This window comes from Phyllostomus discolor, chromosome 7 (assembly GCF_004126475.2).
Source record: "Phyllostomus discolor isolate MPI-MPIP mPhyDis1 chromosome 7, mPhyDis1.pri.v3, whole genome shotgun sequence".
Taxonomy (NCBI): Eukaryota; Metazoa; Chordata; class Mammalia; order Chiroptera; family Phyllostomidae; genus Phyllostomus; species Phyllostomus discolor.
Genome location: NC_040909.2, coordinates 2,504,756 through 2,520,974, shown reverse-complemented (window position 1 = coordinate 2,520,974; position 16,219 = coordinate 2,504,756). Strand labels below are relative to the sequence as shown.

Below are 16,219 nucleotides of genomic sequence, written 5' to 3'. Positions count from 1 at the left end.
AGTGGAGTTTCCGAGTTTCCGGCGTCTGGGACACAGCACCGGGCGTCACATCGAGCGGGCGGCTGGGGTTTGCGTAGAAGCGGGAGGGAAGGGGGCGTTTTGGTGGCCGTTCCGAGTGACTTCCGAGACGAGGAAGTTAGTAAAGGAAGAACCCCTCGGCTGGCCTCACCCGCTCTTTCTGCCCGTGCCCCGGGGCTGGGCCGGCCCCCGCTGGCTGCCCCTCCTTCCTGAGCTGTGGTCCCAGCGGCGGCAGCATCCCCGGGCGTCAGGGCCGGCCACTGCACCACTCTTCACGGCTCTGCTTCTCCGTCTTGGCTCGGATGGGCCCTCTCCCCCGTGACGACACCTCTAGACCCCCCCTGCCCTCCCTGCCCCCCAGAACGGGGCTCCCGACTGCACCTGCCTCCTCTGACTCTCACCCACACCTTCCCAGGGAACTCGTGCTTCAGCAAAGCCGCCCCCGGCCGTCCTTCGGACGGAACATGCCAGCGGTGCGGGAACCCCCGTGGCCTACCGGTCACTCTCGTGCGTCCAGCCGGCCTGTCCAGACCCGCGGGGGCCGCCGTGGGCCGAAGAGGCAGATGGCCGTTAAGAAGGAAGTGACAGGTAGCCCATGGGGGACACATCCCAACTCCGTGTTTTCGACTTTGATGGAGCGTGTGGCCACGAATCCTGAGAAGTCAGATTTTATCAGGACCCGTGCGGAATGGGCATGTGACCCCTCTCCCTCCCTCTCCCTCCCTCTCCCTCGTCCTCTCTCTTTCCTCGCCGTGTGCAGTTGTGCAGGGGACATGGCAATGTCCCTGTTTTCTCCACAGGAACGTTTGCCCGTGTTAGGTCTGGTCGGTAATATTTAAAATACAGCAGTCCTGTTCATGAAAGTATCTTCCATAAGAGAAATATTTCTTCTTAAAAGAAATGAAGAAATAAAGCCCTGGCTGGCGTAGCTCAGTGGATTGAGTGCAGGCTGAGAACCAAAGTGTCGCAGGTTCGATTCTCAGTCAGGGCACATGCCTGGGTTGCAGGCCATGACCTCCAGCAACCACACATTGATGTTTCTCTCTATCTCCCTCCCTTCCCTCTCTAAAAATAAATAAATAAATAAAATCTTAAAAAAAAAAGAAATGAAGAAATAAATTCATGTCTCCAGAACGAATTCACCACGTTTTTGGCCCCCGCCCCCGGTGACAGAAAGAAAGCACATGTCGTCGCGAAGGTTCTAGAAAACCAGAACAAAACTAATTTATTGTAGCGCTGCCTTCATTCTACGCCGCGTGTGGGTGAGTTAAACACAACAAAAGTACTGTCTTTCCTTTTAAAAGTGTCTACTAAAGATAAAAAGAAGGCGGTAACAATTAACATGTAGTTTTGTTACGTTAAAAAATTTGATATACATGTTTCTATTGCCTGTTAGCTTGTTCTAAGCCTCTTTAACTATTACAAAAAAAAAAGAGAGAGAGAGAGAGAAAAGTCGTCGTTCAAAGGCGAGCATCCGATCCAGTGGATACAACGTTACGGTGCAGCCAACTAACACGGTTCGGAGGAGGCTGGCGAGTCGGGCCTCAGCTCCTGGGGGTGAAGGGTCAGTCTGGAGGCCGGTCGCTGCGAAGGGTTCGTGCTGCGCCCCGCCTGTAGGTCAGCCGTGGTTGGGACGGGGCGCTCTCCGCCGGCAGCTGCAGGAGGAGGGGTGCCCCTGCTGGCGAGGACACAGGCAACCCGACCCGCCCTTCATCCTTTTACTGAGCTCTGTGGTTAGAACAGCATTGCTGAGCGCCGCACACAAACTAAGACAAAAGAATCATATAATAATAATGATAATAACGATAAGAAGAAAACCCCCACACACCCTGGAAGCCTTGGGGCGCTGCCAGCCGTGCCAAACTCTTGTGATACGCTCTACCAAAAAAAAATAATAATAAAAGGAAATAGCCACCCGTCCTCTCCACCCTGCCGCCGGCTAGCCCAGTCAAGAATACAAAAGTCTCCCACGCGTCACTTTTGCAGCATAAAGCAAAAACGTCTTTGTGCTCCTTACGACCAGAAGCGAAGCGTCCGCCGAGTCACCACATGTAGTAGCTCCTGGAGGTGTCCACCTGGGTGGGCTTGGTCTCTGCGGAGCCCTCCTTGTCCTTCTCGCTGTCGCCGTCCCAGAGGTTGATGAGCGGCGGGTACAGCTCGTTCAGCGGGATGGAGGAGGTCTTCTGCATGTACTTCTTCAGGGAGTGGTGGTAGTTTTTCCTCTTCAGCCGCTTGGCCACGTACGCGGCCACGGACGCCAGGCTGACCACGGCGAACAGGCACCCCATCGCGGCCGCCAGCGCGGTGCTGGCGTCCTGATCGGAAATGGCCAGGGCGAAGGCGGCGTCCTTGGTCGTGACGTTCACGCACGACTTCTGGGTCTGCTGGTGGACGCTGGACACGGTGAGGCACACCTCGTAGTCCGTGGAAGGCTGCAGGTGCGTCAGGTTGTACTCGTGCACATCCACGGGGACCCGGGCCGTGTAGGTGATGTGCGGGTTGTCGATCTTCATGGTGGCCGACGACCACTTCAGGTTGGACGTCATGACGTTGGGGTCGACCTTCCAGGACACTAAGATGGAGTGGGACTCCGTCTGCTTGACGTATATTTTCAGCACCTGGGTGCCCTCCGGGAGGGTGCCGTTGACCTTAACGGTCACCACGCGGGTGTCTGCGCCTTCGGCGTTCTGGGCGACACAGGTGTATCTTCCCGAATCTTCCGTCCGTACGTCCGCTATCTCCAAGGTGCCTTCGCTGCTCAGCGTGTATCTGTCTGAGGGCGTCTCCACGGTTATCTTGCTTCCCAGGGGGCCGACCCAGTAGATGTCGGGCTCCGGCTCGGCCACGGCCCGGCAGTCCAGCAGGACCGCGGTGCCGGCCTCCGCGTTCACGTAGCCGGGCAGCGCGTCGTGCGCGATCACGGGCGGGCACTGCTCCCCCGGAGTCCCGCGCGAGGGCCTCCCTCACCTGCCGGCCCCTGACCTCGGGCGGCGTGGCGCAGAACATGGACAGGGGCTCCATGAAGCGGATGCCCGTCCCGTTGGAGCCGACCCAGCGGATGACGCAGTCGCAGCGCAGCGGGTTGCTGTGGATGCTGATCTCCCGCAGGTTGGGCAGGGACTCCACCGTCTTCCGGTAGACGGCGTTCAGGGCGTTGTTGTTGAGCATCAGGCTCTCCAGGGCGGGCACGCCGCGGAACGCCAGGCGGTGGATGTAGGACAGCTTGGGGTTGTTGGTGGCCTCCAGCTTGGTGAGCTCGGGCAGGTTGTCGAGCGCGTACCGGTCCACGGACACCAGCTCGCCCATGTTGTTGAGGCCCAGCTCCTTCAGCCGCAGCATGTCCTTGAAGTCCCCTTCCCGGATTCTGTGGATAGGGTTTTTGTTCAGGTCCAAGAACTTCAAGTTGGGGACCTTCTGCAGCGCCAGCTGGGGCACCTTGACCAGTCTGTTGTCGTAAAAAGACAGGCTCTCGAGGCTGTCCAAGCCCACCAGGGCGTTGCCGGGGACCTCGGTGAGGTACATTCCTGCCAAAACCAGGCTTCTCAGGTTGGACAGGGGCTTGAAGTTCATGTCCAGGATCCCGATCACGGGGTTCTCCCCGATCATGAGGATCTCCAGGTTGGGCGTCGCGTCGAACCAGCGGCTGTCAATCACCTTCAGCTTGTTGGAGTTCAGGTGCAGCCTCAAGAGGTTCCTCAGGCCGGCGAACGCCCTGGCGGAGATGGCGCTGATCTGGTTGTGGTTGATGTACAGCTCCTGCAGGCTGCCCAGGTCCTGCAGGCAGTAGTCAGTCATCTCCGCGATCTGGTTCTCCTCCAGGTGCAGGGTGGTGAGCTGGCTCAGGTTGGCCAGCCCCACCTCTCGGATGCTGGTGAAGTTGTTCTGGGAGAAGTCCAGCTCGGTCAGGTTGCACAGCTGCTGCAGCTCGTCCGCCGTCCTGGCGATGTTGTTGCTCTGCAGCAGGAGCACCTGCGTGTCGCTGGACAGGTTGCCGGGGATGCGCGTCAGCCGGAGGTCGTTGCAGTCCACGGTCGTGGCCTCCCGGTATGTGGACTGCGGCGTGAACCAGGGCCTGATCTCGCACACGCACAGCTGCGGGCACTCGCTGCTTTGCAGGGAGGACCCGGACAAGGAAGTCACCAGCAAGCCCAGCACCAAGTGGCAGGCCGCGCCGACCGGGCCCATCCTGGCCATGCCGGCCCCGCCGAGCCGGCTCAGCCCCGGCCCGCACACGCTTTACCGGGAGGTGGACGCTGGAGGGCGACGCCTGGGGGAGCCAGCAGGGAGGGTGGACATCCACGCGGAGCCTCAGTGGCAGTGTGGAGAATCCGGAGTCCGAAGCGATGGTTTTCTGGAGTTGGCAGGAGGCAGGGGGTGCTCGGGCGTCCTTCAGCCACGTTCCCCGGTCCCCTGGCGTGCCGCGGCTCGGAGGCCCCAGGTCCCAGTCTGCTGCGGTGTGCCTGGAAGTGAGATGGGGACAGATGTCATGTCTATTCCCGAGACCTCCGACATCACAGCCTTCCCTCAGTCCCCCGAAAAGGCGCGATCCCTCCCGAATCAAACAGCAGAGGGCTCAAAAGCACTCGAGGGCTTCACCAGATCCCACTCACACTGTTAAACCGGTTTCCACTTTCACGGTTAAATCGGGGCTGCTTGTGTGACTGGGTAAACACACACACACACACACACACGCTTAATAGGGACACTTAGAAAAACCCACAGATGTTGTTTTGTAAAAACAGAAGTGACTTTAGAAACGACATACATTATGGCATGAAAAAACCCCACCAGAAACCAAAAACAGAAGGTCCAGGCCAACCACGACAGGCAGTGTGTTAGAGACTCTCGGTCTGTTTCCCGTTGTCTGTAGTTTAACGACAGGCTTGTCTAGCCCCCACCTCTCTTCCCTTTCCGGATGGAACGCCCTGCAGGCGCACTGGCTCTCCTAGCTCTCCTGTTCTTACGCAGAAGATTAGTTTCACGCAACCAGAAGAGGACGCCACCGACTTTCCTTACATCCTCCAACAGCCACGTCGGGACAGGACGGGATGAAACAGTGAAAGAACTCCATTGCACCGTGCCACCACTCTCCATTCAAATGCAAACGTACAGAGTCCTGGCCAGTGTGGCCCAGTGGACTGAGCGTGGTCCCCAAAACGGAAAGGTCACTGGTTTGATTCCCGGTCAGGGCATGTGCCTGGGTGGAGGGTCAGGTCCTCTGCCAGGGGCAGGGGGATGCGAGAGACAACTGAATGATGTTTCTCTCTCTCTCTCTTTTTCCCACCCTTCTCCTCTCTTTAAAAGTAAATAAATAAACTCTTTAAAACACCCAGAGCCAACAGGCACACCTATGTGTAAACATCACATGGACAGCTCCTCCCCCCACCCCGAGGCCACGGCACTGCCCGCTCTGTGACTGCAGACCTCGGACGCCGAGGACGCTGCGAATGCGCTCTCTGACCGGCCAGAGGCCGAGCGTCTCCGGCTCCCAGAGTGGAGCAGGGAGGCTTACACGCTGCCCGGGGGCCTGGGGGCAGCTGGGTGGTGGGCGCTCTTAGCACGGCCCCCGGCAGGCCGCGAGTGCATGACCTCTGTCGTCTCACAGGCGCAGCTGCACGGCGGCTGTGGGAGGACACGCACGGGGAGGGGGCCGGAGCTGTGGCCTTCGCCGAGCCCTCCCGAGTGGGGTTTCCCACGGCCTCCCAAGGCCAGAGAGCTGTCGCTCAGCTGCCGGCGAGATGACGTGGGTGGGCCACGGCTCTAGTTCTCTGGGGTCCCGGCCGGGGGACAGGGCCGCTGTGGACCCAGGGCGGGCACTGCTGTCCGAAGACGCGGCCGGTCACCGGGTCAGGGAGCGAAAGCAGGGCTTTGCGTCACCCGACATTTGTTTCTCCGCAAGGAACCTCGGCGTGGGGTTGTCGCACACGGGGACGTCGGTGACTGTGGCGTCTTCTTCGCCCTCCTGAGCTCCCCGCGAGGACTCAGTGAGACCGAGCGTGTGACGCGCTCAGGGCCCAGGGCTGGACGCCCGGCGGGCTCCCTACCCTTCTTAGCTGCTGCTGCTGCCGCTGTCCTCCTCGGCAGGACACGGCTCCCCCTCGAGGGACCCAGCAGCTGATGGACTCGAATGAGGAGCCCGTCCTCACAGGCTGGTGGTGGCCATACGTTAGTAGGGGGAAGAAAAGTCCTACACGGTTTTTGTTTCACAAAATCAAACGCCTGCTCTAACGCGGCAGCGTCTCCGCCAGCCGTGCGGTGCGGGCCAGCTGGCCCGGAGGCCGCAGGAGCCGAGGCCGCTCTGCTCTCTGCCGGAGGGGACGCTGGCTTCCTCCTGCCCGCCCCTGGCTGTGCCACCACGGCTCCGACCCGGGCCGACCGACGGTTCCAGAGCCGCCCGGTCCCGACTTTCAGCAGGACGTCCCGTGAGAGGAACACCCACTCGGAGCGTAAACACTGTGCAAGCCGCTGTCGCCCCTGCGCACGCCCGTCTGTCGCTCTGCTTCCGGCTACGGTGGCCCCGGAACAGGCACAGGGGCCGCGGCCAGCGTGCGGCCAGGACACCGCCGTCGCGCTGCGCCCCTTCGTCTTCGTTCAGAACAGAAACCCGGGCGACGAAAGCTCCTTCTCTCGGCTCGGGCACGGCATTGCAACGAGATCTCGTGGTGTGATTTTTTTAAATTTAGGGACATACAGCAAGGAGTGAAATACGTACCAGTCGAACTCCCCCAAGAATCTGTTGCTGTTGAAGAATGTTTTTTTTTTAAGGGGCTACACGTTGAGTGCCGGCAGGAGTAGCGCCTCCATTTCAGTTTAAACGATGCGATTTGAGGCCATTGTACTGCGGCGCTCAGATTTCTCTCTGACACACACACACACACACACACACACACCCTCTTTAAGTGAGTAGGCAGGCCGGCCAACGCGGCACCCAGCCCACGCGTGCGGGGTCTCAGGCACTGAGTCAGACACAGAGGGGCAGGCATCGTCCTCTTCCCGCCCCGCGTGGGGCTCCTCAGGGGGCTCAGAAGGCCACTCCCTCCACGCAAAAATGTTCCCGCTGCGTCCCACTCTGAACCCCACTTCGCGTGTGTCCCCGCCCAGTGTCGGAGTGCGACGTCACACAGACAACAGAGCCTCGGAGAACTCTTGCACCATTCTGAGCATCGGGAACATGAGGCGTGTGCCGGGAGCCACTCACCCACAGTGTGTGCTCACAAGGAAGCCCGGTGTCACCCAAAGAAGGGAAAACTACAGACGACGGCCTTGATGCAGAAGAAGCATTTGGTAAGATGTAACACCCTTTTGTGATAAAAACACTCGACAGGCTAGGAATGCAAGAAACTGCCTCAACACCATAGAAACCACGCCGGGAAAGCCCACCGCAAAACTTGTTTGTTGGTGGAGGAGCGGGAGCGTTCCCGTTGGCACCAGGAGCGATGGGAGGATGCCCGCCCTCGCCGCTGCTGTCCAGCTTAGTACTGGGGTCCTCGCCAGGGCAACTCGATGAGAAAGGTGAATAACTGACATCCGATTGGAGAGGAAAAAGTTAAACTGTCTGTAGATGATATGATCTCATTTGTAGAAAGCCCTAAAGATGCCCCTCAACACCCCCCCTCAAACTGTTAAAACAAATAAACGATGTCAGCAGTCACAGGACATAAAACAAACACATAAAAATCCGTTGTGTTTCTGTATTCTAACAACGACCAATCCAAAAAGGCGGTTAAGAAGACAATCCAATTTATAACAGCATCCAGAAGAATAAAATATTTAGGAATGAACTCATTAACTAAGGAGGCAAAAGACTTGTACACCAAAAACTCCAAACCTCGCTAGAAGAAATAAAACGTACGAATCAATGGCAAGACACCATGTTCACGGATCCAAAAACTCACTGTTGCTCAAGGGTCCTGCAGCACCAAAGGGACCTAGAGACTCACTGTGTGCTCCCTCTCCAACCCTCGGCGGCAAAGTTTGCAGAAACGGAGAGAAAAATCTTACATTCCTGTGGCATCTCAAGGGGCCCCAAATGCCCCAAGCCGCCTGGAGAAAGCGCGATGCCTAAGACCCCCCACGTCAGGACACACACCGGCGTCAGCGATGACGGTGGTGTGGGGAGACAGGTGTGCCGCCCGGTGGTGGAGGGCCCGGCGGTGGGCTCTTCTTCTGGGCTCTTGTGCAGACAAAGGCCGTGAAACCCTGACCTGGCACCGGCCATAAACATTAACTCTACATGGAGGGACAGCCCGAATGTAAGACCCGAAACCGGAAGACTCCTAGAAGAAAACGGGGGGGGAAGCTTCAGAACGTTGGCTTTGTCCTGACTCCTTGCGTGTGAGGCCCAAAGCACAGGCCGCAAAAGCCACTCTGCACAAAGGGGGTGAAATGAAACGGAAAATGTCTGTGTATCACAGGAAACCACCAACCGGACGAAAAGACAGCCTGCAGGAGGGGAGAGAATGCTCGAAAATCATGTATCTGATAACATATACAAAATCCCCACACTCTAAAACAACTCGACAGAAACCCGAATAATCCAGTTAAATATGGGTGAGGGGCCCTGGCTGGTGTGGCTCAGTGGATTGAGCGTGGGCCTACAAATCAAAGGGTTGCAGGTTCAATTCCCAGTCGGGACACATGCCTGGGTTGCAGTCCAGGTCCCCAGTAGGGGGCGCACAAGAGGCAACCACACGGTGATGTTTCTCTCCCTCTCTTTCTCCTTCCCGTTCCTTCTCTATAAATAAATAAACAAAATCTTTAAAAAGATGCGTGAGGGGTGTGAATAGATGATTTTCTGGAGAAGACACAATGGTCAGTAAGTCCAGAAAAGGATGTTCACGTCCCAAGTCGTAAGAGAAACACGAATCGGGGACCACAGGGAGACACCACCTCACACGCACGGAAACAGCCCCCGTCAGAAGAACGGGAAACCGCCGGTGTCGGTGGAGGCGTGGGGAAACTGGATCCCCCAAGCACTGCCGGCGTGAGTGCGGCACAGTGCATTCCTTATGGGGCCCTGGCACGGCTGTTCCTCGAAGAAGCAAAACCAGCGAGGCCCTTCTGGGCGTGCATCCCCAAGGATTCAAGCAGGGTCCCAAGGAGATGTTTGCACGCCAGTGTGCATCTGCAGCATCGGTCACAGCAGCCAAGCTGGAAGGGAGCCACCCACAGGTCCATTCATGGATAAACGGCCAAAGGATTATGGCAGACACACACACACACACACACACACACACACACACACACACCGGAATATTACGCAGCCTGAAAAAGGAAGGAAATCCCGTCGGAGCTACAATACGGATGAACCCCGAGAACATTATACAGCGAGATAAGCCAGTCGGGGCCCATACAAGAGGGCAAATACTGCATGATCCCGCTCACGGGAAATATGGAAAGCGGTCAAAAATCGCAGAAACAGGAGGGAGAATGGCAGTCGCCAAGGGCCGGGGGAAGCAGCGGGGGCACTAGTGTCTAACGGGTGCAGAGTCAGCTTGGCGGGAAGCCAGAGATCTGTGGCACCCCACGTGGACGTCCCGGATGCCACGGAGCTGTCCACGGGAAAACGGACGGTGGTGGATTTAATGTTCTTTAATAAAAGTAAACCGTACTTTGGCCCAGCCTTGATCATGCACACACACATGAGCTTACATTCTGCAACAAATAAAAAATGGCGGGCATAGATTTTTTTTTCTAAGTAGCATTGCTTTTTCCTAGGGCAGACCGGACGCAGCCGGTCGCGTGGGAGGAGGACATGCCCTGTGAGCTGCCGGAATGATGTTCCACTGGCAAGTCTGGCAGCTTAAAGAGACAGCCCCTTAAATGACAAGCCGCGGCTTTGAAGGCTGGCAAGGGACACACCTGCAAAGAGGCTGGCAAACTATTATACAGTGAGATCTGAGGCTTTCTTCTCCCCAAGAAGACACTTTTCGGACACTCTGCTCTGAACATAAATTCTACCGGAAATAGGCTGCATGGCCGTCCCCGTCTGTGAACTTGGCACGGACGCCCAGTTTCCCCAGGCAATCAGGTCAGATGGGATGTTACTTGAACACCAATCACGTCCTTTGGTAGGACTGCCAGAGGGGATCTTTGCGCCCTAAGCTCTTACGGACGCTCGCTGGGAGCGAGAGAGAAGCAATCGCAGTGATGCGGCCGTCGCGCAAATTCCAGGCACGGCAAAGCCCAGACACCGCTCTGCTTGGGGAAGGACTTCTGTCTGGTGGGGCTTGGGGATCTGAGTTCAGATTCTGACTCTCTCACTGGTGAGATGTGTCACCTCGTACAAACTGGTGTGAATTCCGTGTCTCGGTCGGCACAGGCTGAAATTAAGGCCAACCCTGCAGACTTCCTGGAGGAAAACGGAGATGATGTGACGAAGGGACCCTGTGCGAGGTTCCAGCCCGGGCCTGGGAGCGAGTCCAGCGCCCGGCGAGCACTCCAAGGCGTGCTGCAATCTCTGGAAGCTCGTCAAGTTCGCCATCAAGTCTCGTCCTCACCTGGCGGGGCTGCTGGGAGGTGATGAATAAGCAGATCGCTTGGGCATGACAGGTGTTTGGAAAAAGCCATCGTTTTTATGGTTCACCATTTCCGTGCTGTTTTCCACCAGTATTATCCGAATCAACGGTGTTAAAAATTCAGAGACTACTTGGCTCCGTGGACAAATTGAAACACCGCTGACAATTGCATTATGAAAAACAAACACCCGACCTGGAAACCATCATTAGCAAATTGTGATCACGTCACTGAACTAAAAGTTGACACTCCAAACATCTTGGAAAATGCCTCTTGGGGACCTGTGCTTTTCCGCGCTTTCTTCGGTGGTCAAATTCACACCGTGTACATCATGCTTAGAAAAATAATTTTTGTTTTAGCTTAATGGGACCCCAAATAGACCCAGGGCTAATGCAGCATTCAAAGTTGCTTACGTTCTTTTGAAAATAGCTTAAATAATGGGGACATGGGGTTTTTGGTCCAGCCAGCTTTTCTTCTAGTTAAAAAATGCCTGGTCCGAGCACAAATGCGCCCTCTAGACACACACACACACACACACACACACACACGGGCGGAGGGGTGGGGATGGGGGAGGGGGTGGCACAGCAAGGCGGAGCAGAGCCCCCCTCGGCACCGAGTGCCCGAAGGCCAAGCCAGCTTCTGCTGCCGGGGCGAGCGGCTGACGGTGAGACTCAAGGTCGGCGAGCGGTTCGGCACTGGAGTTCGGTGCAGAGTTGATGAGTGTGGTTTTGGAGAGACAGCCCTGGCTTCAGCCTCGGGCCTGTGACCTTGAGCGAGTGGTCAGAGCGTCCTCTCTGAGGCCCGGTTCCCCTGTTTTAGGAGACGGAGATCGGAACACCTGCTCCGCTGGGGCGGCGAGGCCCGGAACGAGACGTCATGTGCGCAGCCCTGGCAGAGGGCCTGGCGCCGGGCCCAGTCGGCAGGGGGCGGCGGCGGCTGTTCCCAGACTGGGCACCTCCCACGGGACCTGGGCCTCTTCGCGGGTGTGAGGGTGACTGGGAGGCGTGGGCGGTGGATGTGGGTCACGCGTCTGTTGTGGCGTCAGCAGCCGCAGGCTTGGGAAAGGCCTGGCTGGAGGCCTTCTGACCGTGCAGGCGGCCGGCGCAGGGGGGACCCGAGAGGCCGCAGCACGTTCTCCGGGAGGGCTCGCCGAGTTTCCTTCCGGAAGGGAAGCAAGTCTCACAAAGGCATCCTGAGTGCTCGCTCTGCACGGACTGCGTTTGAAGACATCGGTTTCTTGGGCTTTTGTCTGGCCCCCGACCCTTTCTGGGCCTTACCTTTTGTTCTCCAGCCGCTTTCCAAAGTGGTGTTCCCTGTTCCCACGCCACCCCATGTGGAACACGCCGTGGGGAGTCTCGGTGAGGCTCCTGGAGGGAGGGCGCGTCTGGGGGAAGGGCACCAGGGTCTCCGTGATGCATCAGGGGCAGGACGGGGTGGGGCTGGCGTGAGGAACCGCCCGGAGAGCCCAGTTGTCCATTGGAGACCCTGGCCGAGGGGCCAAGTGGCGGCGTGAGGACGCCAGGCGAGGGATCCTTGGTTTAGGGCTCAGCACACAGTTCCTCGCTGACCTTGAGCAAGTCTAGACACTCTGTGTCCGAGTTTGGTTTCCTTGAAGGAAGCAGGTTGAAGGGAAAGGTCCTGGAAGCCCCCCGGGCCAGCAGGGACCTCAGGGAGTCATCATCAACCCGCTTCCTAGGCCGGAGACCCACACTTCAGCCCTTTCGTGGGGGCGGGGGGATTCTGCTTCCCTCCCCCTCTTGGTGTTGTGAAGTGTTAGCGAGGCACGGAGTTTGGTGACGCCGAGGACCTCAAACCCCGGTGCCCTCACGGACTGGGTGGGTGAGGCCTGCCGAGTCCGCCGCTGCCATGGGAGGAGCTGGCGTGTGCAGCCCGCCAAAGCCCCCACAGACGGCCAGCCGTGCGGGCCGAAGCAAACCAGTCCGCCCTGCACAGCTTCTTGTGGCCAGTTTGCTACGACCGAATCCCAGGAGCACCCCCTGTGATGCTCATTAGCTAGTGGGAGTGTTGGATAACTGGGTGATTAGAGAGCAATTTAAAAATACTGCGGCAAACGCTCTGTGCGTGAAAACCCGTGATTAGCAACTCGGTGCATTTCAGCGCATGTCTTTGCTCCGCCGGAACCTTCTGCCGGGCTTTTAAAGGAGCATTCCGTTCACAAAAGTTTAGGCTACATTCCCCTCTCGTGGGAGACCCCTCTTAAAGGAAGGTGGAGTCTCAGAGGTTACCCCTAGGTTAGCGGCCCCCAACCTTTCCAGCTCCGGGGACCAGTTCTTCTGTAGATGGAGGGGTAGGAGGAGTGGGGGTGGGGGGAGCAGGAGGCGGAGCTCAGGCGGGCTTCCCAAAAGGCCACAGACAGGTACAGGCCTGCCCGGGGGGGTGGGGGCCCTGCCCCCAGTGATCCGAGATGGCCCCGTACATTGACAGAAGAACACGACAAAGCCCCCAGGCCCTGATCCCGAATTCAGCATTTCCTAACGTGGCCACTTTGCGTTTCTACGTGGGTTGTCCTTTCCTCAGTTTTATGCTCTTCTTGCATTTGTAACTGTCATCGTTATTAACGGACAAAGTCTCGAAACGTCTCTGACGTGTCAGGCGGTATAAATGCAGTCACGTACTGGGGGGAGGGTAGGCTAAGGATCCTTCGATTCTCACCACACCCCCCGGTCCGTCGCCCTCCCTGTTCCGGCCAGGGCCCATCCCCCACCGTGCGGGGGCAGGTCCGGCCAGCAGGTTGGGGTGGGCCTAAGGGCGCGGCTGGTCCCCTAGCCTAACATGAAGCTGGGGCCCATTCACTCTGCACATGAGAGGGTATGGGCCTGGGAGCAGGGAGGCCAGGCCTGGGAAGCAGGGTGGGGTGGGGCTGGGTGGGCCGAACAATCACGGAAACAGAAAAATGACCCCCCGAAAGCCCGGGGTCAGCGGGCGTGACCCCCAGCCCCAGCCGGTGGCGCAGTGGGGAAGGGTGCTGTGCGGAGTCCTGGGGGGCGCCGTCTCCTCCTCCCTCTGACTGGGCGTTGGCTGGTTGGAGGCGAGCGGGCGGCCTCCCTGTGACCCACTCGAGCTGCACGCCCCGTGGAAGCTGGGTCAGGCCCCGGGGTGCTGGGGGCCCATCGGCACCGCCTCTCGCTCTGGAGGGGGGCTCCCTGGTGCGGGGGCCAAGCCTGGCTCTGTTCCTATGCTCCAAACGTGGGACCCTTCCCAGCGCCCCCGCTGGCCCCACTGGGCAGAGGGTCAGTTGAAATTCACACGCTGGACCCCCTGGACCTGGGTCTGAAACGGTCTGAGGGCCACTGGCCTGTGGCGTCCCGCGGACCACTCAGCATCTGCAGAAGGGGAGGGGTGCAGCATCCCACTGGGGGGTAGCGCAGCGGCTCGTGCGTGCCCCGCACCCTGACCTTCATGGGGTGGTCAGGGGCAGGGGGGACAGCGCGGTCAGTCCCTCGGTGGCCAGCGGGTTCCAAACGGTAAGTCAGGTCACTAAGCGATGCCCATTGATTTTGGCAGTGAATCGATCATAACGGCTGATCTGGTCCACAAAAGCACGGCCAAATCGCAAGTTTAATTTGTGAAACGTATCCATTAAACTTCTCTTAATTTACAGATTTTCCTGCCTTGGGGCTGACACAAACCTCACGCTTTTCGAAGCCACACTGTTATTTTTAAAAAGCGAGAAAAGCGTGGGGTTCAGCCCGTCCCTGCTCCCCATCTACCCTACGGCTTGTGAGGGAGGGGGGGCCTGCTCCCCGGCTCCTGAGCCGCAGCCTCCGAGGAGGTCTGGATCCAGTCTAAATGCAAAAGAGGCCCAATTAACGGGCGCCTGATTTAATTAGATCCAAGTAATGGAATCGAACAAATACTCATTGGGGGTTGACTGTGTGCCAGGGCCAGAAAGGCCCGGCCCGGCCTTTGGAGCTGACACTCCAGTGGGGAGAGATGGGCACACGCAGGCACTCGGTCAGAGCGGGTCCGTGCAGAGGGGGGGAGCAAATGCGTGGGGCCTGGGGGGGTGGGCAGGGGTTCCCTGGAGTGTCCAGGACAATGCTCTGCAAAGACAGCAACGCCCCTGCGGGCACTGCCCACCAGGGGCGCTGCTGAGTATGGGAAGTGTGGGATGGAGACAGTATTTAACGTTTTTCGTTTTATTTCTGTTTATTTCCACTGCACTTAAATAGCCAGATGGGGCCAGCAGCTGCCGAGTTGGCCAGCACAGCCCTGCTGTGTCCCCGAACTTAGTTGGCCCTGGACCCGGGGAGTTTTTAAGAAAGCAGGCATTTTGTGCCTTACGGAGATTTTGATGCAGAGTGGGTCTGGGGTAGGGTCTGGGGGGGAGTGTGATTGTGGCAGGGGCAGCCTCTCTTCCCGCGGCTGTTCAAAGGCCGGAGGCAGCTGACATGTAGGAAATGCCTGGGACACTTCCCCTGACTCTGTGATCTGGGACAGAGTCTTCCTCTGGGTTGAAGGGTCCTGCCCCCAAGACATGCTGACGTCCAGTCCCCTGGACCTCAGACTGTGCCCTCTTTCTCTGGAAGCGGGGCCCCCCAGATGCCATTAGGCGGGGCGGGGCCCTGTTGGATGGGGGTGGGGGCCCCAATGCAGCGTGACCAGTGTCCTCACGAGAGCGCGCACACCATGCAGACGAGACACAGAGCAGAAGGCCACGTGTCCACGGAGCTGCCACCCACGAAGGGACCGCCGGTCGGGGGCAGCAACCCCCCAGCACACGGCAGCAGGCGGGAGGGACCTCTCTGGCGCGGCCCTGCTGGCATCGTCCTACCCTGTTTGCAGGCAGACGTGCGGCCCGCAGGTCTGAGAAGCCACCCACTCCTGCCGTCTAAGCCCCAGGCTGCAGCGCCTTGGTAAGGCGGCCCAGCGACGCCACCCCAGCGCTGCATGGGCATCGGGCGCCTTCCCAGCTGTCTCGGTGTGAGCGCAGGTTTCACTAAATACGGCAGGTGCTGGCGTGCCTCACCCTCCCGCCCCGCCCTGCACACCCCTACAGGCAAGGGCGGGTTACCGAGGAGCCGGTTAGCTGCCGCTGGCTGCAAATCCCATCACAGGGAGGGAGAGACCCGTTTCTCAATTTTAAAAGAGACTCATACACTTGATCTTTGCGGCTTCTTCCCGGACCTAGCAGGCAAGACTAATACTTATTCATGAACTATCTCAGCTCTATAACCAAACCTTTCTCCCCCGATATCTTCAAAGTCACACACCAGCCACAGTGTGAAGAATTCTTAAACCCACGGTCTATCGAATCCCTTTTAAGCCCGAGATTCTATGCAGGCAAAGGAAATAGGACCAGAAAAAATTTTTTTTGTTAAATCACTTATAGGATCAAGAAAAGTTGTTTTTTTCCTTCCTTTACAAGAAACGAGCTATTGGCATAGCTGGGGTCCTGACGCAGCAGCCGAGCACCACCGACCGGAAAGGCTGACGGGACGGGGCGGGACGGGACGGGACCCGCCAGCCCGGGGGTGGAGTCCGCTCCTGTGCGGCCCCAGCGAGCATGGCGATGGAGCCGCCACCCCGCAATCAGTTCATTTTGGTCCTTTCACAAATTATTTTAATTCCCCTCTCATAATATATCTACATGGAATAATCACGTTCTAATTACCACCACAACTAAGTGTTAAATACACATGACATCCTGAGTCGGGCCGCCTGC

At 58.3% G+C, this 16,219-nt stretch overlaps 1 protein-coding gene across 1 annotated transcript; it reads right to left on the bottom strand.

Moving 5' to 3' along the window:
* Nucleotides 1–1,994: 1,994 nt before the first annotated feature.
* LRRN1 (leucine rich repeat neuronal 1) lies at nt 1,995–4,423 on the bottom strand. The gene is given in 2 exon segments (XM_028518325.2): nt 1,995–2,957; nt 2,959–4,423. Coding segments are annotated over 2 exon segments (2,151 nt in total). The 5' UTR covers nt 4,213–4,423; the 3' UTR covers nt 1,995–2,060.
* Between the last annotated feature and the right edge of the window lie 11,796 nt (nt 4,424–16,219).